Here is a 22,074-nt window from a genome sequence, read left to right as displayed (position 1 = left end):
TGTTCAATAAATACTTGTTGAATGAATGAAGAAAGTTCATGCCTACAAAGGAACTGATATGTAATCCTCAATGAAAAGGTATCGAGGACTCCTACACATTATTGCCCCAAAATCACAGAATCAGAGACTATTATTAGTGAGGCCTCCTACCATCCGCTTCTCCTATGGTCTCCCCAAGCTAGTAAGGGGCTCCCCTTGTTACCAAAGGAGCCTGAGAGGGCAATTCTGGATGGAGAAGAGTTCTAACTTTGCTTGCTTCTTCCTCCCTATTTACATTCAGCTATTTCCAAAAAAATTCAAGTTAAAAATATGTGATGTAGCCACTAGAAAATTAAGTCTGACTAACAGAGACACAGTGATTAGCAGAATTCACAAAATTAAAGAAAAGTTCAAGGGCATGTATGTCCGCCAATGATTTCGCCAACAGACAAAGTAAATGGAAATTGTGAGTCACCTAAAATCTAAAATGAAATTTAATGCCATCTAGGAAGGGGTGGATATTTATGGGTATTTTGAGGATATACAGGTACAGTGAGTTCAGAAGTAACGGGATATATGGACAGATACGTAGAGGCTGAATCGGGTGGTAACCTCAGAAATACCAGAACACTACTTCGTGAGAGCTGGCCGTTTTCAAATGCATTCACCAGTATGCTTGGATCAAGAGAAGGTCGGTCATGAGCTCCCGAAATGCGGGAGTATCTGGGGTAACTTTTAGGTAAAGTGTAGACAGAAGGTGACTCAGGAGGCTGGGCAAGGATCATGGTTTCCTGTGTAGTGTTTCAACTATGGAGGCATCGCGCCAGAATCCCAGGAAACGCACACCCACGACTGGGACCTCACAGCCTGTCCTGGGCAAACACGCGGAGGGATTCCAGATTCAAAGTCAAGCTGTGGAACACACTTGGCATGAATCCAAAAAAAATCAACCTCACACGTGCCTCTTGGAAAACAATGTTCTGCTGGGGCTTGCTGTAAAAATTTCTTGGGTCAATGTAGCTATTTACAGGGTTTTCCTTCCTAGTGGCACTTATGGGTTTTAGGATTTTCATCTCTTAGCAAAACGCTTTATATAACTGATATTTTGAGATGGTTTCTCTCCTTTGTGTGCACTCTCTGGTGGATGCAGAGGCTGGTGCTCTGACTGAAGGCCTTCCCACACTCATCACATTTGAAAGGTTTCTCCCCCGTGTGCACTCTCTGGTGGATGCAGAGGCTCGAGCTCTGGCTGAAGGCCTTCCCACACCCACAGCATCTATAGGGCTTCTCCCCGGTGTGGACTCTCTGATGGATGCAGAGGCTCGAGCTCTGGCTGAAGGCCTTCCCACACTCATAGCATTTATAGGGCTTCTCTCCTGTGTGGACTCTCTGATGCATGCAGAGGCTAGAAGTGTGCCTGAAGGCCTTCCCGCACTCTTCACATTTAAAGGGCTTCTCTCCGGTGTGGACTCTCTGATGCATGCAGAGGTTTGAACTATTGCTAAAGCCCCTTCCGCACTCACTACAGACATAGGGTTTCTCACCTGTGTGAACTCTCATGTGAATCTGAAGGTGTGAGCTCCAGTTGAAGGCTTTGCCGCACTCGTAGCACTTATAGGGCTTCTCCACCGTGTGGATCTTCTTGTGTCTATTGAGCTTTGTCGTGGTGCTAAAGTCCTTCCCGCAATCATCACATTTATACGCCTTCTCTCCCGTGTGGTCTCTCCAATGGATATGGAGCTCTGACAGATGAAAGAAACCCTTGTCGCACTTGTCACACTTATGGGGCTTCTCAGCAGTGTGAACTTTCTGATGCATAAAAAGATCTGCTCTCTCAGAGAAGAATTCCCTACACATGGGGCACTTGTAGATCATGTTTCCTATTTGGTATCGTGATTTAGCGGAGAAGATTTCCTCACAACTACTACAGTTACAGGGCTGCTATTTCACAGAGTCTCTCACTTGGCCATTTTGGTGCTTATCTCAGGCTGGCTCTGCTCGGGAGGTTCGAGGCCGGCCTAAGCTCTCCCCTGCCTGTCTTTCTATGGAAGGTTCCTCCCTGCATAGTGCTCCTCACTCGGTATTATTATTGATTAGAAAGTGACATTTACTTCCACGTGGACTCTGTAACTCGTTAACACAGAACTTTCTTTGAGATCCTGAGCTGCCAACATTCCAAGGGGCTCCCAAGGTAGAAACCTTTGCGTTTTTAAGCCCCTGGAATCTTCCTCTTGCAGAATAATCTCGTACTTCTCAGTTGCAGGAAAAGGTCTGCACAGTGTCCCCTGTAGCCAAGGGTGTGATACTGCGTGCTGGTCTCGGTCACCAGGAGCCTCCCCTTGCAGAGTCACAATGACATCCTGCCTCCTGCACATCAGACAGGAGCCTCCCGGGAAGCCAGCGCCTTGGGTCCAGGTGTGTCAGTCCTTCCTGGTGAGGATTCCCTACGCAGGTGTCACTCCAGCAGTCTCCTATAACAGAAACATAAATACTTACACTGAAAATGCCTTTCTTGTCCAGAAAATTGCTATGGATTCCATAATTAATTTTATAAACGTGACAGCAGTAACACAGACCTTTTTTGATCTTGAGGAAGGAGCTCTTATCTTCCAGAGAGACGTGTCTCTTGGATTTGCAGGTCTGAAGAAGAGAATTTGTAGATATCATGCTCCTGTTCATAGCCCAAGTACATAATCCAATTACAACCACTTACTGTAATTATCTGAGCAACATCAAGGGAATACTACTGAAAAAGAAAAGAAATCCTCAGAAGACCTACACGTGAGTATGAGAAGCAGCTGTCCTGCATAAAAGGCACACGAAGGAAAACGCACTCCACTTGGAACTTCAGAAGGGAAAATGTTGCTTCTGGAGCTGAAACATAATATCGAGTCACCTCCCAATCCACAGAAAGAATAAATATATGACAGCATCAAATGTCATTCCCTTGCTTAACTGTCCTCCATGGTTTCCTGATGTACTTAAAATCCAAATCCTTAACCTAAAAACCAAGGTCCTGCATGACCTTGCCCCCAAGCTCCCCGACCTCACGCGTGGCTTGGTGTGTGAGCCGCCTCTCCCCTACGTAAAGAAGGCCCCTGGCTAAGGCTCTATTTTAACCTCTTATTTGATTCCTTCAAAGCACAGAGAACTTGTAATTATCTTATGGTTCCTTGCTTCTTGTTCTGTGTCCCGTACTAGACTATAAATGCCAGGAGGGAAGAACTCTGTATGTTGCTCGCCGTTACATCCTGGCAAAGGGAGGTGGGGAGGTGTTTCAGTTAGCATTTGTGGAATGCATCTCCAGAGTACTTATGACACCGCCTCTCTCCTGCAGACGTGGCCTGCTTAAGAAAGCAGCAGATATCTTCTACACCTATATCTTCTACAGCAGATAAAGGTACATTTTCCAGTGCCTGGTTACCAGGCTTTTGATAACCAACATGGGACGAAATATATACCAAATAGAAGGAGAGGAAACAGAAGAAAATTCCAAAATATTCAATCTGAAATCTTTTGAGGTTTAGGATGCCGTGGCCACCTTTTCATGCCCTGTACTTTATACTCAGTAAGTGATACTTCAATCAATTAATGAAATTAACAGATCCTAAAATAACACTCTCCATAATATGTTTTATATAAAGATAGGGTACATGAGAGACTGAGATTTCTTCAACGTTAAAATTGCAAAATAAATTGCACTGTTTCTAGATGGAAGTGTTAGAACAATGAAATTCAACTAGATAAACAAAATTTCAGCAAAAAAAAATATAGTCAATGTCTGAAAAAGTATATATGCATCTATCCTCTGACCCAGTAATCACACTTCTAGAGCTCTATCCCAAGATATACTGCAACACAGGAATGACTGATGGCCCAGTTTATGGAGGCAGTACTTGTAACAGCAAAATTGCCAGCAACCCAAGGCCCGTCCACTGGGGAGTGGCTGAATCAGCTCTGGGACTTCATTCCGTGAACTACTGCTCAGCCATTTAAGACAGGGAATGAGGAAGAGCATGATGTACTGATGTGAGTGAACCCCGATAACACTGTTCAGTAAAAACACACACAAGGCATAGAATAATAGCTCAAACATGCTATCTTTTGTGCAAAAAAAGAGGGGAATATGAATTATTTAAATATTTCTTTACATGATGTATAAAAGTAAACATGGAGAAGGATAATACAAAATGAATTTTTTATTGAAGTATAGTTAATTACAATGTTCTATTAGTTTCAGGTGTACAGCAAGTGATTCTGTTATACATATATATATATTCCTTTTCAGATTATTTTCCATCAAAGGTTATTACAAGATATTGTGTATAGTTCCCTGTGCTATAACAGTAGGTCCTTGTTGTTCACCTATTTTATATATAGTAGTGTGTATACGTTAATCCCAAACTCCTAATTTATCTTCCCACCCCCATTATCCCCTTTGGTAACCATAAGTTTGTTTTCTATGTCTGTGAATCTATTTCTGTTTAATACAAAATGAATTTAAATGGGAGGAAGGAGAAAAGGATGATGTAAAGTTTCTCTGAATGTAACTTGTGTTGTAGTTTTGACTTTGGAGACATATGAATCTTTATAAATTCAAAAAATAAAACTAAATAAACAAGAAAAGCAATCCCTAAATTTTGAAAACAAAATGAAGAAAACGAACCTTAACTTTCAAGTTGGTGACATATCCACAAATGACTTTTGAGTACAGTAGACTGATCACACATACTCAGGGGGACATTCTGTTGATAAACAAAGCTGCAAAGAAGTCAAACGTCTTTCAATAGTTTAACTTAGTTATAATAACGGTGGTGTTTTTATAAAGTAGGATAACGCAAATAAGTCATTACGGTAATGTTGTTAGGAACCAAGACTCAAGGTGAAACAAATGAGATACAAATATAAAATCAAAGGTAAGGAAAAAAATCCTATAACGTAAAATTTGACTTAGAAACATCAGTTTGAATTCATATCTTTTTTTTCCTTAAGGCTGTCCATCAAAAAGGCCTGGAAGCAATGACAACCGACAGCAATGGTCCCTTCCCTTATAGACCCTTTTCCACCAAATGGCACAGGGACCCTTGCAGAATGCCTGGTCTCAAGAGCAGCACTTTATGAAGTGAGCCTGGGACACCTTGTTATGCCAGAATGTAAGAGAGTCATGGCAAAGGAACACAGATGCCAATTCATGAAGAGACTCCTGCAGGCCAAAAATGGGACAACTAAGCATCAAAAGGAACAATGAATGCAATCCACTGAAACACACTAAATAGACAAAACCCCCGAGTTCGCAATGACGACAAGGGTTGGGGAGGAGCGGAAAAAGAAAGAGAGGGACAGACAGAGGCAGAGAGACAGACTCAAGGCACTAGACTAAACTGAAAGTTACAGGACACCAATTTTTACCTTTTTTGACACTTGGCAACTAAAAGGAAAGAATGAAAAATCCTTCGTCTATGAACTATCTTTCAAGATGATGCAACAATCCAGCTAGGAAACACGCAACCCTAACGAAATGCCTGATTCAGACCACGGTAAGAAATGGGTGAAAACGTCAGATGAAAGGCTGATCAAGAACTTTTTACATTTTGAGGATCTGGCTGTCAACCCCTGAACCCACCAATCCATGACGTCAGCGTAACTCCAAGGGGCAACAGGAAACACACAGCGTCACCTGCAACATTCCTGCCAAACACGCCTCCAGGACTCATTTTTATTTGAAGGAACTAGGAGGGCTGGCTAGAGGAACTACCAGGATACCAGCAGAAAAATATCAAAATGTGACGCAGTCCACAGGACAGCTACCCATTTCTGCAACAAGTAAATGGCATGGAGCAAGGGGGAGGGGGCGCTGGGCTGCTCTAGATTACAAAGACTTGAGATAGAACAACCCTAACAGCCAAATGTAACTTGAAGACCTACCTTCTTCAGAATCTGATTCAAATGGGCCAGCTGCTAAAACGGACAACTGGGGAAGCACCGTTAGGGACTAGGTATCAGATGACACAAGGAACACTGCTCACTGTATTCCGTGTGACAATGCCTTTGCAGTTGTGTAAACAAATGTCTGTATTTTTTGAGATTTATACTGAAGTTTGTAAGAATGAAAGGACATGATGTCTGAGATGTGTCTTAAAATGCTTTGGCCAAAATAAAAACAACAGACAAAGCAAATGAGGGAGGATTGTTGTAACTGTTGCTTCTAGGTGATGGATAAATGATGAATAAGCTAATCTATCTTCCTTTGTGTATGTCTGTAATTTTCCATGATAACAAAACTGGTTCATGTTGGGAAAACATTCTTTTCCTGCTCCTCTTGCAATGACAAACTGATCCCAGAACCCGGCACATTGCACAGAGGTGAAACTGAACTAAACAGACGCAATCCTCCAATGGCTGTGACTTCCCCAATCAATCCTGAGCACGTGAGAACGTGTGCACCGCAGATGTCACTGGAGAGCAGAGGGAAGGTGGCGGTGACAAGCAGGGGACACAGGGAGCAGTGCTGCACTCCACCCTCCTTCCCTCCTGAGCTAATTAACCGAGACGCCATGCGGTTCTCCTGGTGCCCTCCCTCAGAAATGAAGCAGTGAGGGTCAAGGCACCCATCCAGACTGGCCTCAGGAGAGGCTGACTCTGCTCAGAAGGGTGGAAACACCAAGCTCAGCGATGTGAAACTCCTACAGTTGTCGTACATGAACTCCCACCAGTTTCTCTGGACGAGGAGTCAGGTACTGCCATTCCTTCCAGGTAAAATGCCTGGACACACATGTAAGTCTCACCGCATGAGGGCAAGCTACATTCTGCAGGAAAAAGCTCAAGCAAAAGAACCTCCAGCAAATTTGCCATGTGACCAACCAAAAAACAAAAGAAGGACAAACCACCACCAAGGATCCTCACTGTAGCCTTTCCTAAAATAGCACCTGCCTCACTGCTTCCACACATACAAAGGAGACTGTAAACCCAGTGAGTAGGTAGATGCCACAGAATTCTACAGATTCCAAGGGCACAATGTCCCCAAGATTCTCTCACTCAAGACGACGTCTCCTATCCAATGTCCCATAATGGCTTTCAAGGGGACAGCCCATTGTTTGACTGTGAGGCCACCTGGGAGACCTGAGGAGGAAGGAACCTTGCACTGAGGTCACCTGGCACTGCCACGAGTGATGTCCCATCTGTCCACGAGACCTCAGGGGCACCCTCAGCAGTGCAAGTCTTCAATTTATATTTGAGGAGAACCTCCCAAACAGGAAGGTTAGAGTCCGGCTGAGAAGTGACAGGAAGAAAGCTTCAAGTAGCCCATCTGCCTCAAGTCCCCACCTTCCATGAAAAGAGCCCTCTTCTCTCCCTGTAGTTTGTCCATTAGCAGCTGTGCCTCATCTAAACCTTGTGACACCAAACAATACCTGAATTTGTACCCATCTCCCAGCACAGTTAGAAGTGAGGGATCAGCTAATAAACAACTGTGGCTGAAATGCGAGGAAGTAAAAAAATGAGTCCTAAATACAAAGAAACTATGCCCTGAGAGAGTAAAAGCTCTGGGCCCTGGCATTGGAAAGGGTCATCTGGAAACAGAGACGCAGGATTAACGGGCTGGGAGAACGGAGCTGTTGCCCTTGGAGTGCTGATCGGGCCAAGAGCTCTCAATTCTAGACGCAGGTTCAACCACCACTGTGCTCAGGAGGTAACACTACTACTGGACTGTGGTCTGAGGCACTGCGTCTGCTGCAGTGGCCTTGAATTTCCTTGCAGGCAGATATGCCTGCAGGGAGAGGAGCCCACTCTGGTCACATCTGCAGGGGGCAAAGGTCAAGAGGAAGGTACAGAGGGGGGGACGCTGATTTTCTCTCCAAATTTCGGCCTGAATCTGTTGCAGAACTTGAAGATAACAGTCCCTCCACCCTGGGAGGAAGCTCAGGACACTGTGCTGGGGAGGGAGATTCTGAATGTGGATTTTGAAAGAGGATTACTTAAACTACTTCTGTGTACGCCTTTCACGTATTACTCTCTTTTACACAGCTGTCCCCAGAATATGATTCTGCACAGGAAAAACGGGCGAACTAGTTTTTCACAGATTTCTTGTTAAAATGATCCGATGCTTGCAAAATAGAAGGACCCAGACTGCACAGGGCAGGTGTTGAAGAACGAACAGAAGAGCAGGCGAGCAGGACACTGAGAGTCACTGTCCCACAGGGCCTGGTGCTGGGCTGACGGGAGGCGTCAGTGTGGCTGCACTCAGCAGAGCCAACCACCCAACACAGAGACGCAGGCCGGGCAATGGCGACCAGCAGGCGCTCCAGAACGCTGACTCGGATCTGGATCACACTCAGTACAGGCTGGACGTGAAATCAAGACCAACCACCCTGACCCAGCAGGAGAGAAATCCAGTCACGCTCGTCAAGGAGTTGGCACCAGAAGCCTCGCCCTCAGACTGCACCCGCGCACCAGGCCGGCTGCTGTTGTGCGCTGTACCGCGGTCCTTCTACAGTATGATGGCTCCTATACAGCATTAAATATAAATAACCCCGCCCTAGAGTAGCAGACTCTTTAATACATCAGTTAAATCTGTGTCAACAGAGATCAAACTAACTTCCTATCTAGAACCAGATCTGCCAGAACATGTGGTTTATAGTTCTGTCACTCGAAGGGATAAGGGCACACTTTCTGGGAAAGATAAAAATGAAACAGAATAGGAAAGAAGACATTCCTATGCCTCCAGCCTCAACCAAAAACCCCACCACCAACTGCAGTGCGCTGCACCGGCCATGTGACTCATCTCCCCCACTTGTAGAGCAGGCATTGTGTCATGGGGCCTGGAGAAGATTCTCAAAGATAACCAAAGTGCCGTAGCTCAGGTGATGATGCCCTAGACTAGTCACTGTGAAATATAAAGACTCCAAATCAACTTCCAGGTCTCTTAATTACTGGGAAGTGTTTTACAGGAAGATCCCTGTGTTCCCAGTTGCCCTAACACATGTTGGTTCATGCCACGTTGTTTAGTGTTTGATTTATAAATGATACTCAAGAGAATCCAGCTCACCCAGAAGCAGGCCTAGAAGAAAGCCACCATTGATGCAACAGTCCCGGAAACTGAACTCAGATGCAAGATCAGCACATGCATGCATGCAGGTATACGTTCCACAAACATTTAGCACCCAGCATTTGTCAGGCAGCGGGCTACACTCTGGAAGATCCTATGAAGAACAACACAGCCACGGCTTCTGCATTCGTGTGGTTTACAGTCTAGGAGGGGAAGGAGACAGGCCCAGCATCATGCAAGCGGTGCTGTGGCCGAGCAGGCCCCAGGGACACAGCTGCACGAAGGGGGGCATCCTAACTAGTCTTTCGTGACAAGGAAGACTTCTAGAAAACTCTACTTTTAGACTGAAACCGAAAGGACAAACCGAGTTAACCACGAAGGGTAGGAGGACAGAGGGTCTTGGCCTAGAGAAGGGCAAGTGTCTAGAGACAACCAGAACCACCAAGCCTAGGAGCACACGTTCAGCATGTGGAAGGCAAAAGGGGGGCTCTGCCCCTCTCTTACCTCTACCAGATTATGATGTGAAAGGACACTTCCTTAGAATAAAACTCTAAGGTTCAAAATCAAAGGGGAGTGGGCAGCAATGGAAAAGAATATTCCGTCTGGAAATGAGAGGGGAGGCTTTCTAACTGATTTGTAGTTTCTGCTGTGGTCACCTCAGCCGTAGGAATCCCTCCTCAGGGCCTGGCCAGTGAGGGAGTGTGGCTCATTCCCACGGGACCAAGACAGAGCCTGCCTGCGTGTCACAGCCTGGGACAGGGTGGGGAGCATACAAAACTCCACTCACCCGTCCCTGCCACTCCCCTTCCCACAGCAACCGTGACTCCACATCTCCCGAAATCATCATAAACCCTGCCAAGGGATCACCTGCTAGAGCAGTCGGAAGACTACATGCCCCCTAATGGGCCAAGAACATGAAAAAGCTCCAGCCTCACCCAGAAGTCCTGATCGCTAGAAAACATTCCAAAAAGAAATAAGATTCCACTCTTCCTCTACACTCGTCAAAGCCAATGAAAACCTACAGTCAATCCGACAGCATGATCCTGAGAGCGTGAGTCTCTGTGCAGCGCCAGTCCCGCGTCCCCAGCTGCCCCCACTCCTTCCAACGCTCAGCCCACTGAAAGCCGCCTCTCACCCCAAGAAGCAGCACTTTCTGCCAACCTTTTTTATCCTGCAAAAAACAACACACACTTGCCAGCTCTTCCACCAACAGTGTGACTTTAAGCAACTCACTTAAGCCTAAGACTCAATTACCTCACAAACGTAAAAGAGAAATGGTACTCACATCCATCTCTCGGGGCTGTTACGAAAATGAAATGAGACAATGCACAAGCCTAGGCCCCATAAACTCTCCCCCGTCCTTCCCTCAACTCGTTGAACATCGGGAAGGCGTGCTGTTTACTGGAGGGTGGCTTCAGGAACCTGCAGTGCTCAGCCGTCAACCTGTCACCTCCCAGCGTCCATACGCTTTCCTGACTGCACGCTCACTTCCTGTTCGGGATCACCTCTCCCTGTCTACGCAGCACTGATGGGCCAATAAATCAGGGTGCTCTATCCTCCCACAGTGAAAACCGAGTCCCCAGACCTTCCCCTCCTGAGTTGGGGAAAATGCTAATAAATACTGGCTACAGAATGACAAAGAAATTCTTTTCCCTAAAAACTCCTCTTTTATCCAATTTCCTAGCTCAGAGTCAGCTGGGTTTGCCGTGGTATCCATCTCTTCCTTCTCCTCTGTCCCCGCTACGCACAGAAATGTTGAAGTATGCTCTAAAATACGTCCTTCACATTCTGTTTTCCTCACTCACTCCAGGTTCAAGGCCTCTCCTACAACACACTAAGCCAAGAGCCTGACAAACGGCCTGGTTCACCTTAAAACCATGCTCCAGCAAGGCGCACGAAGTCAGATGCCTTCTGGGATCCGATAGGGAATATAACCGTGTGCTCTTGTCCGGCTTAAGACATCAGGGGCTAGGGGGTCCCTCCCACCTACTCCCCTTAAAAGCATTCATTCCTACAAATAAAACGTCAGCAGGCTGAAATCAGTCCACCAGCCACAAGTTGAGTCTCTTGCAAAAAACCCAACTTGTGAACATGGGATACTGAACAACTGTCCAACCTCGGGAAGCTCAGTTCTTTCCAGTTACTGTCGCAGACCAGCAATTCTCAAAAACCAAGACTCTTGGGGGTTCCAAAACCCTTATAAAACAAGATCAAAATGATTTTCAAAGTAACAGTAAGATGTAGTTTACTTTTTTCACTGTGCTGACACTTGCATGGAGGGTGCAGAAGTACTGGCTGGTAAACTGCCGACTCCTCAGGCCCCTCACACAGAGCCCTACGGCGGAGGCACCAAGTGATACCTGTAGTCAAAGTGTTCTTCACCTCCAGGGGCTCACAGTAAGCCAAAGTTTCACTTAAGAATATCCTTGGGCTTCCCTGGTGGCACAGTGGTTGGGAGTCCGCCTGCCGATGCCGGGGACACGGGTTCGTGCCCCGGTCCGGGAAGATCCCACATGCCGCGGAGCGGCTGGGCCCGTGAGCCATGGCCGCTGAGCCTGCGCGTCCGGAGCCTGTGCTCCGCAACGGGAGAGGCCACAGCAGTGAGAGGCCCGTGTACCGCCAAAAAAAAAAAAAAAAAAAAAAAAGAATATCCTTGAAGAAGCAATAAAAAAATAATTTTACTAAATCTAGACCCTTTTATTATATTTATTACATTTATGTTAAACATATTATGTTTATTACATTGATATGAAATACATACAAATATATTTTCAATGTATATTTATCATATTCTAGATTAAAATGGAAGCATACCAGGTCGCATACCCAAGGGCAATGGTTGCCTGAAGGAAAAGCACTTGTATAAATGTAACTGTCTGAGCTGCAAGCTGAACCGCCTCTTCTTCTCGACAGAACATCATTTTTACTTGAGTGACTACACACTTGCTATGCAGACTTAGGTGCCGGACAGACATCTCAGATAACAGGAAACTGATGGTATTTACTGCCAACTGTCAAATCCGAGCTTTCAAGTGAAGATTGGGATTTTGGAAAACTCCTGTCACCATGAGCTCTCCAGCTTCCTGAGACTTGAAGACTTTCCTGATGAGACTGACAGCAACACTTACCGTGAATTTTCTGAAATTACATGTAATGGAACATATAAACATTCTCAGGATCTGCAAAAAGTGAACCAGTGTTGCCCATATGACCAACGTGTCAGGTAACAAATCATTGTGGGTAAAAGATCTATTCAAAGTACAAAAGAGACCAGGGATTTTTAACATAGCACAGTACAAAAGGTTCACTGATAGGACTGTACACTGCAACTAACCTGTAGGAACCGACCACTTGTCAAGTTTCGGTATCGTGTCACAAATGAACTCACAATTACCTGAAAAGGCTACCGAAATCCCTTTTTCAATTCTCTTGTCTGTGAGGCTGGATGTCTTCATCTACTTCAGCTAAAACAACATATTGCCAGAGATTGAACACAGAAGCGGATGTAAATATTGCCACTCTTCCTACTAGATGTTTTCTTGTTTTAGAAAATAGCTATTTTTCATACAAATGTAATTCGTGTTAATGTGTAATGAGTTTGTCATTATTTTTTAATTAATTTTTTTGTGAAGTTCTAGTCTTCATTTCTATTATAAGCATCGATGCCCATAACCCACACAGACAGAAAGCTCTCTGAGGTCCTTAAATGACACTTCTTAAAGCGTAAAAGGATCCAAAGACCAAAAAGGGGTTGAGATTCCATCTCAAACCGACTTTTTTTTTTTAAAGCTGAAAGTATGTGAACAAACTGTAAGATGAACACTTACTAACAGCTAGTAATTTCCATCATCAGCCATCATTATTCTGGTTGTAAGAAAAATACCCTCCAAATTCCTCTACAATAACCCCAAAGTCAAGTTTTGTGCATGAGAAGACTAGAAGATGAACACTACAAGAAATAACTCTTTACCCAGAGAGATGTTTTATAAAGGATTCAGAAATTATCCCATTAGGCAGAAGCCACTAATGAGTTCCTCTAAGACCTTGATTTCGGTTCCAAGGCCCTGTGATTCTTATTATCCTATACGGTTCCCCCTGGACATAATGGATGTCCCTGTTCGTGGACAGAGAACATGGAACGTGTCCCCAGCATGGCTAGGAACTCGTCCTCCTCACAAACCATCAGGAAGTCCCACAAATCAACTCACTCAGATAGTAATTGGGCAGTGGTATGCTAAGGAACCTCTGCTTGGCCCTTTTCTACAGGCCTCGGCAACAAAAAATAAATGGAAAGGCTGTTCAGGTCCCTGGTGCCTGCATGCTGCAGAGAAACAGGGCTAAGAAGTTCAAGGCCATCCCCCGTGTGCTGCAGGGACCTGGGCACACGACAGAGGCAGCATCTACCTCCTTGTTCATCTCACTACACGTTCAGAAAATTCCAGTCTAAACTACACATAACAGGGTGTAGCTGACCTAGATACTCAAGCTCCATAGGCCCAGTCCACCCCATCTCTGCTCGGCTACCTGTCTCAGAATAACTTAATTAGAGCAGTCACTTGTAACGCATCGATTAGGACTGTGAATGTCAAGCCCACTCTATTTTGCTCCTACATCACCATCGGTCCTTGAATAGAAGATATTAGCGGCCTGGAAGACACCCAGGCTGGCTGCCCAAAAGGCCCTTCCTATTTCCCACACTTTTCCCAGTACGTCACTTCTCAAGCTACCAGGGCCGCTTCTCCTCATTACAGTCCCTCTGCACGGGCCCCGGGCCACCTCTACGGTAACGGGTCACAGGGAAGACCACCTTGTAAGGTCCTAGCCCTCTCACCTTGGTGGCTGGCTTCCCTCAACACTCTACGGCAGCCCCAAAGGCCTCCAGCTAGTCCGCTCCCCACACCTCATCTGCCCTCAGTGACAACCCCCAGCAAGGCCCAACTGCGGGCCGCGTTCCTGAGGTGTGCTTCTCACTCACAGAGGTGAGAACGCAGGCTTCCTCATCTCCCAGGCTGACCTCAGGAACGGGAAGCTGGAGGCAGTCCAAGCTGAGAGGGGAGCCTCGCTTACAGCAGCTCAAGCACGCAGCTCTCTCCGGGGCCTCAATCTCCCGGGGCCAAATGCCCAGCCTCACGACACGGTCCAGGCTTCTATCCACCTAAGGGCCAGTTCAGGTGCTCACGTGCTGCACCTACTCACTGGCGTACCACACGCTTCGGAAAACCACAGCGGCCTCAAAGCAGGCTCCTGAAACGGTCCGTCAGTCACCGGCCACTGGCTGCCATTCACGCGGCGTCTACTCAGTAACCTGCCCTAAGCCCTGTTCCAACACTCCCCGACCTGGCGCTCAAGCAGCGCTTCCTGAATCCACCACGATAAGCTGCCTTGGTAATTTATAGGGACAGTTTGCCCGAGGGCACTGAGGCCAACTTTTAGGTCAAAGGAGTTTCTGAGTCTGAGCAGGAGTCTCCAGCTCACCTTTAATGACAACAGTGGGTTTTACATCACTTCTGATGCCTTCCTCTCTGCTTCCCTGCCACCAGTGGGTGAGAAAAGACTCCAATCCAGTGTGACCCCTGAGCACTAAAAGAGAGCCCCTGCCACTGGCTTCCTCAGCCGCTCACCCAGGATCTCCCAGGGGGCCACCTTATCCCTACCACGTTTCCTACTTGGGGCCCCACGTGTGTGGGCTCCTCTCTCCCCGCCCCCTATTCCTGCCCACACATCCTGAGGCCTTACACGCTAGAAGTCCTAGGTTCCCTGACCTCGCGCCTAATAAAGTTCTCAGTGGCTAAGGATCTGGGCTCTGGGTTTTAATGATCCGTAGGGAAGAGAGCTGCTTTCCTCCTGTCCTTGGGACAACAGCTCTTCGTGTGACTTGGTTTAATGACTCCTAATGGAAAAAAGATAAAAGACAAAAGAAACCGTGCCGTATTTTTCTTTAACTAGAAATTATCTCAGAGGCTATGAAATTGGCTCTGGAGAAGGGCAACAAAAAGTATGGAGGGAGTGAGGCCAAGTTTTCTTCTGAGTCTGAGAAGGAAGTCTGAGAAGGACAACTGCCTGTGTGATTACGGTGATAAAGGATGACATAGGTATATACTCCTCAGCTTCCCTCCAGCCCAGTCCTCCCACAAAAATGACGCTCTGGAATGACACAGCAGGGCGTGGGCCTGGCTCTGCCGCTTGCTGTGTGACCCCGGCTGATCTAAGACTGATCAGTAAAAATATGGATAATCGTGTCTACAACCCTTTGCTGTGATAATTAAAGAAGATAATAAGTGTGAAAGTACTTATCAGAGTGCCCACAGCTTGGCTGAAGCCAAATAAATGTGAGTTTCCTTATTTCCCTTATTTTGACTAGTGCATGACACACTCCTTCATTTGCCTCATCTCACAGGCAGAGGCCTCCCCAGACCCCACGGTGTGTCTCCCAGTAATTACGGTTCCTCCTCTGCTCCAAGTCAAACGCTGCTTTCACACCTTCGTGCCTGTCTCCTGCACCTCCCGCTTCTACCCAGCAGTTTTTCCTTCTTGACTCTCTATTCATAGGCTTGTCTTAAAATCCTTCTGACTGCAGTGACATTTCCTCACACTCTGGACTCCACCACCACACCACCTGTTTCCTGCTCTTCGACACTGTACACAGGAACGCCCAAGGAATGGGACACGATGTGATTTGCTTCACTGATGGCCCCTATGTGAGTACCACATATAAGGCCCAAGTTTACCTTATCTAGTAAATGTGTAACATCTATATACATTAGGAATCATAATAATTTGGTGGGTGGAACACTGGGCTTGCAGTAAGAAGTTCTAAGTTCAAATTCTTGATCTGACACTGAACAGCTGTGTGGCCACAGATCACTCATTCTCAGCCTCAACTCACTCATCCAGGAAATGGATGGTCAGACCCACTGTTAGTCATACAGATGCTCACTCTCGCTCTCACAGGGCTTAAGGGCCTCTGCCTCATTCTGTCCCCAGGAAGGAGCAGCAAAGACCGGGAAGCAGTGGGGGGTATGGGAGGGGGGACTGAGAACAAAAGCTTTTCGGGACACAACAAGGATGCTTAGAGAGTCAATGCACCTAAGCACTACAGCCTGTAAGACTGTGCCCTCGCCTGCATAACCTGCCTTTTCCTGTCCCTTCCCTTTGGCTGATTCCATTGGCTTTGTCTTCCTCAGGGGACCAGCCTTTCACAACTGGGCCAGGGGATTCCCCTGCTCCAAGGCCCGCAGCAGCGGGGCCGGGGCAGGGCCAGGACAGCAAGCACAGCAGGCTGAGGTCAGAGGAGCTCTAATGCGCAGTGAGAATGACTCTCGTTTGTCAGACTTGATTCCTCCTCGTACTGCTGGAGGAGTAAGACCTACAGGGACAAAATCCATGTTCAGGCCTAGAAGAAAAAGGCCCAGAGACTAGAAAGCTCAAGCCACCCTCAGGGAGAAGCAAAGGAAATACCTGAAGGTCACACAGGGCCTGGCCAGCTAAAGGAAGGATACACACAGACTGGGCCCAGGTGACCGCGACAGAAATGAAAAGTGGATTTTTAACAGGACTGTCCCCAGTGACGCTGGGATTGGGAGTATAACGGTAGTTGGCAGGTCAGAAAATTAGAGATTTGGGATTCTGTCTTTTTTATGCATTTCTAAGATTGTGGTTAAAACTGCATAGTAAAATGTACCACCTTAGCCATTTTCCAGCGTAGAGCTCAGCAGTGTTAAGTATGTGATGTACACATTATTGTGAAACCTCGCCAGAACTTTTTCATCTTTTTGCAAAACTGAAACTCTGTACCCACTGAACAACTCCCCCTTCCATTCTGCTTTGTTTCTATGAATTTGACTACTTTAAATCTCTCAGATTCTGGCTATTTTTATACCTGGGTCACAACTTGTAACTTGTTCTGTTTGGCAAACCAAGGTAAGTATGTATGGGCATGACAGATCTGTGCAGCAGGCTCACTCAGGAAGCACGAACTGCAAGAGCAGCTAACTTCCTACAGCCACACAGAGACAAGCATAATCCTACAGCCGCACAGGCCATGGCCATCAGAATTCAGGATTAGCGTGGAGAGAAATGCATCGCCACCCCACTCTCAAAAAGAGCCAGGGAATGGTTACAAAACCCAGTGCAGAACGTCAGCGTTCAGGCTTTTGACCTGGTAGGACTAGCACCTGAGGGTGATCAGTGCCATTTTGGAAACGTACGCTATTAAAGACTACTAACAAATTTGGCCAGTGGTCCCAGCGAACACTCCTCACCTCCAGGAACTCTAGGCAGAAATGTGCATAGGACTGAACCAGAAATACAAAACACATGAATACTTCATCATTAGCTAGGCCTGTGAATCCCATTCCTGATGCAGCATTCCACAGCGGGGCTAGATCACATGGAGAACTCCTTTTCCCTCTGTTAGTGGTAACCTTGAGCTTGAGACCAAAGTAATTATGGGCAGAACAGGAATTCATAAACTACTAGGCCTGTATCTCAAGTCTTACTACTCATAAAAAGGAGGCTGGCTGAGGGGACCCAAGTCAACACCAGAGAGAATGGAGCCAGAAAGGGACAGAGGAGAGAGAAAGATCATTTGCCACCATGCCCAGGTAGACTCGCCCAGGCTTCCAGACAGGGCCGTGGCCTGGAAGTCAACCCAGCCAGCACCCGGAGGAAGAGAGGAGAGCAGCCTCTCTTCCCCTGGGCTGGTCAGGAGCAGCCCCAGCGTTCCCACCCTGCCAAGTAGAGTCAGGAAAGAGAAAGACACCACACCTCCCCACAGGCTTAACCTTCTCACTGTGCACGGTATCTACACCCACTAGGGCAAAGGCCACTGAAACGTCCTTTATCTCACTGAGTCAGTTCTCCTCGTGCAGGAGGGACATGAAGTCAGGGCAGGGAGAGGCCCAGAGCTGAGAACTCAACCTCTGGCAGTGAGGGGAAAAGATGAGAAGCCACATGCCCCAGGCCAACAACCACTGAGACAGGGTTCTCCTTCCTCTTGCTGCCCAGCCATGCATAGCAAGAATGTAAAGTTTTATCATGAACGTAAACCACAGCGATCCAGACTGCGTGTTCAACTGGAGTATTTTGGATTTCAGCAATGACCAAATAAAGAGGAACAAATACCTGTCCTATGTAAAATATATGTTGTCTTCTTGAGTCAAGCTGAAGGAAAAAAAAAGTTATTAAAAAATGATCACAAATCCAAAGGCTCAAAAGAAAATGAAGGAAAAAAATGCTTGTGCTGGACACACGCTGCTCTCAGAACCATGTCTGCACAGAGACTGATGTAACAGAGTCCCCAGTAAGAAGACTTTCAGGAACTCAAATTTAAGGAGAAAGCTGCTGTTCAGACTTTGGAAGAAAACACCAGAAACTTATGGAGTAACAAACTCAGCTTAAAAACAAGCTGTGATATCTCAGTGAAGACAGGACCAATGGGAAAGAAAACCAGGAGGGCATCAGTCTAAAAAGCAGGTTTCTGGTCCCGAAGGCCTTCAGGACAGCAAAGGAAAATGGAACAGAGAAAGCAAAGCTTTAGTAACCAATGGCTTACATGAAATCAAGAAAATCAAACTCCAGAGGTACAAAGAGGAACTCCAGATGGGACAAAGGTGCTTCTGCTGTCTTCAGAGTTAAGGAAAGTTGTCTAAGGCCTAGAGACCTCAAAGCCAGAGAGAGGCAAGAGCTTTCTTAGAAAAATCATGAGACAGGGAGACTTTCTTCCTCACTGAGTCCGAAAGGGAACATGCTTAGAAAAAACGCCAGAGACAGTCTCGGTTTAGAAATAGTTGAGGGCGATTCTCCATCGAGGAAAACGGTCAGACAAGGGGAAAACTTACCACAGTGACAGAAGTCAAAACCCCCAAGACATTCCAGAAGAAGAGGCAGAGGCAGGGCCCACAGTGGCTGAAGGGCAACAAAAGCCTCGGGATCCTGCTGGGTTAGAAACATGCAGAGAGAAAAGTAGAAGGTTTGTATTATGGAGAATTTAGGATCACAAAGTTTTTCGAAGAGCTGACTATTATAAATGTGGGGTCCCAGCTCAGAAGATAGGTAGACCCACTTATATTTAGGATTTATATAAAAATATGGAATTCAAGGCCTGTAGGGCCAAACAGAGGATGAGAAAGCCTGAGAAACTCTAGAAAGGAAATTCCAGGCAAGCCTGCACAACTTCCCTTCAAGATATAGGAATTCTAGTATCATAAGTAGCCTCTTGATAGGAACTTTATCCAAATGGATTTTTAGGTTCACACTGGATACTGAGTAACTGACTCGGATTGGCTGGAATCCTAGAGAGTCTAAAATCAATACAGTTTTTCTCACTTATTTTCCAGGTGAGAGGCTGCTGAAGGAGCAGAGACTAGAGGCAGGGTGAACGAGTTCATACCCTGGTTTTACCACACGCTAGCTGTGCAACCTTCACCTAAGAGGTTAAGAGTGGGGTTAATGGAGATAATAAAAGGCAACTGACCTTGAAAGGTAACATTATAAGGTAGTTTAAGGGTTAAATAAATTAACACATGACAAGTATTTAAAACAGTGCCTATGGTCTTCCCTGGTGGCACAGTGGTTGAGAGTCCGCCTGCCGATGCAGGGGACACGGGTTCGTGCCCCGGTCCGGGAAGATCCCACATGCCACGGAGCGGCTGGGCCCGTGAGCCGTGGCCGCTGAGCCTGCGCATCCAGAGCCTGTGCTCCGCAACGGGAGAGGCCACAGCAGTGAGAGGCCCGCGTACCACCAAAAAAAACAAAAGAACAAAAAACAGTGCCTAGAAACTGTTAAGGGCTCAACGAAGATTAGCTATCATTATCATTATTTTATTTATTCCATCTACTTCCTCCCCTCTCTGCTATATTCTAAAACTGCTAAGAGTAGTTTGGGTATAGATTCCAAGATCTATTTTAAAGTTCGGGGAACATCTCTTTTCCCCGGGAAGTGATGACACATTAAGGGAGTTAGGGATCAAACTGCTGCCACGTTAACGTTCGGATGCAACGTTCTCCTGAATCTGGGGAATCTAGGGACGGTGCTAAGTTACTATGTGTCTATATTAGGGAATCTAGGGACGGTGCTAAGTTACTATGTGTCTATATAGCTCCCCAGAAATCGGGGGGAAGGAAACATGCAAATGATACGAGGCTGGAGTTTAGCCAACTCTGCTAACATCCATCTGAAGCAGCTCTATCACTTCAGCAGAAACCACTAACATGAGAAACGGAGTCCTACAGACTGCCCTGAGCGACCCTGCAACATCTGAGACTGAATCAAATGGGGAGAAAAAGGAAAAACGAAAATGCTTTCAATATATTTAGGGATTTTAGTTTCTAAAATGGGAAAAAAGGGTTGACTCAGAATGAAGGTTGTTAATAGGATATACTTTAAAGGGCAGGAATTTCAAATGGTTGAGAGGGGGCCAGGTTTTTTCTTCCTTGCTGAATTACACATGCCAATCATGGTGCCTGCAAATCCTACAAATGGGAACGGCCTCAGCTTTAAGGATAGGCCCAGCTGCTGCAGACCATATAACCGCTCCATCTCACCTCACCACAGGGTCTTAGACTACGTGCAGACACCTGACCCATGAGCTTAACAGTGACCTCTGCTGTGGCCTGGAATAACAGTAAAAGCTGCAACAAAGCTGTATTCCCAATCTCTCTCTCTCAGGAATCTAAACAATATTGAAAATGAGGTGATTAGCCAGGAGACATGAAGCTGAAAGGTTACTATGTACAAAGGAACTGGAGCGGTCATGAGCAATCACAGCAAACCAGAGTCATGAGGAAGTAGAATCTCTAAGTAAGGTAGAGAAAAGATAGATGGGATAGGAAAAAAGAAAAAACCAGATGGCAACAAGAGGAAAAAGACACAAAGGAAAGACAGCTGCCTTGAGACCCCACTGTCGATAGGAAAGACTGCTTGTCTCCGAGCTGCCTTAGTTAACGACAGTTTTCTGGCCCAGGTGCATCCTTACGCCATATCCCGTTTCCTAAAATGGAATGGATCTCTGCTCCTTGCAACAGAAAATCGCTCACTAAAACAGTTACTTCAGCTCCCCTGAGGATGGAGTTTTCCCAGGAGGCAGCTCGGTGCCTCCAACAAACAGACTTCTGGCGAGTCCACCCCAGCCAGACGTGCCTAGATGTCGCAACAGAACGGGGGGGGGGGGTCTCATTCCCTAGGCTCCTTCGGCACAGGCCCTAGGGCTTATGAGCATCTCAATGGCCTACGAAAATGTTTGAGACCTGAAAAAAATATTTACTGGATGTAAAATATGAAAATAAAATCATAAAATCAAAGTTAATAAATGTTTAATGTCTACAACTAGTCTAATGAAGCTTAACTCATTAAGTTTTGTATAAGCTAATTTCATGTGGGATGTGGGTACATTTTTTTAATACGTTTGATATGTGACATGGTAAAGGCCACCGAAGATAAGAATGCTGAGGCCTTCTAAGGACTGCAAACCAGTCCCGCGGAAGGAGACATGCTTGGGTGTAAGCTGCAACCTGCCCACCCTGCCCTCTGCAGAAGTTTACACTTAAATATTATGCCTTACTACTCAAAACTGAGCAGTCTGAAGTTAGAAATCAACCCTCACCTCCCAAATTTAAACATACTGTAATTTTGGTAGTCCTGAATTAGGAGTCTATTATTTTTTCTTAATGTAATATTTTACAAAAATGAAGCCAAACAACTTCTACTAGCCATCCTGTTAGTTTTACCAAAAAGAAGGGAAAACATGTTATTCAGGCTACAAATGGTCCTGTATGTTTGAAGGACATCTGTCAGAATAATAAATCAAAAATTGGTCACATTTACTCTCTCCTTGTGCAAGAGTCCCCATGAATGTCAGGAAGAGATCCAAACATTCTCTCCCATTTGGCCAGATTCTTAATCTGAGAAAAACAGGAGGTAGTTCAGAAGTTATACGAGATTTAAATCTTATACCTGTAAAAGCAGAAAGGCAAATATAATTCTCCTTCCACAGTCACTGCTGATAAGGGCTCTCACTGGGTGAGCACAGAGAAGCTCACCGTCTGTTCCAGCT

At 46.1% G+C, this 22,074-nt stretch overlaps 1 protein-coding gene across 7 annotated transcripts in view; it reads right to left on the bottom strand.

The window, feature by feature from the left end:
• Window positions 1-985: 985 nt before the first annotated feature.
• ZNF664 (zinc finger protein 664) overlaps window positions 986-22,074 on the bottom strand; it is a 33,470-nt gene continuing 12,381 nt past the window's right edge. For 3 of the 7 annotated variants that reach the window (XM_029224249.1, XM_029224244.1, XM_029224257.1), the window contains exons 3-4: window positions 2,556-2,619; window positions 986-2,450 (exon numbers count right to left, since the gene is read on the bottom strand). In XM_029224249.1, coding sequence (XP_029080082.1) covers window positions 1,069-1,854 — 786 coding nt within the window. In that variant the 5' untranslated portion in view covers window positions 1,855-2,450; window positions 2,556-2,619 and the 3' untranslated portion in view covers window positions 986-1,068. Of the gene's footprint in view, window positions 2,451-2,555; window positions 2,620-2,758; window positions 2,823-4,645; window positions 8,048-18,861; window positions 18,956-22,074 lie in introns of those variants that run through there. The other 4 variants (XM_029224278.1, XM_029224264.1, XM_029224272.1 and 1 more) reach the window with 4 other exon arrangements.

Source organism: Monodon monoceros, unplaced genomic scaffold (genome assembly GCF_005190385.1).
Source record: "Monodon monoceros isolate NGI ecotype Baffin Bay Population unplaced genomic scaffold, NGI_Narwhal_1 Super_Scaffold_1, whole genome shotgun sequence".
In the NCBI taxonomy this organism is placed as follows: domain Eukaryota; kingdom Metazoa; phylum Chordata; class Mammalia; order Artiodactyla; family Monodontidae; genus Monodon; species Monodon monoceros.
This window is presented reverse-complemented; position numbering and strand designations above follow the sequence as displayed.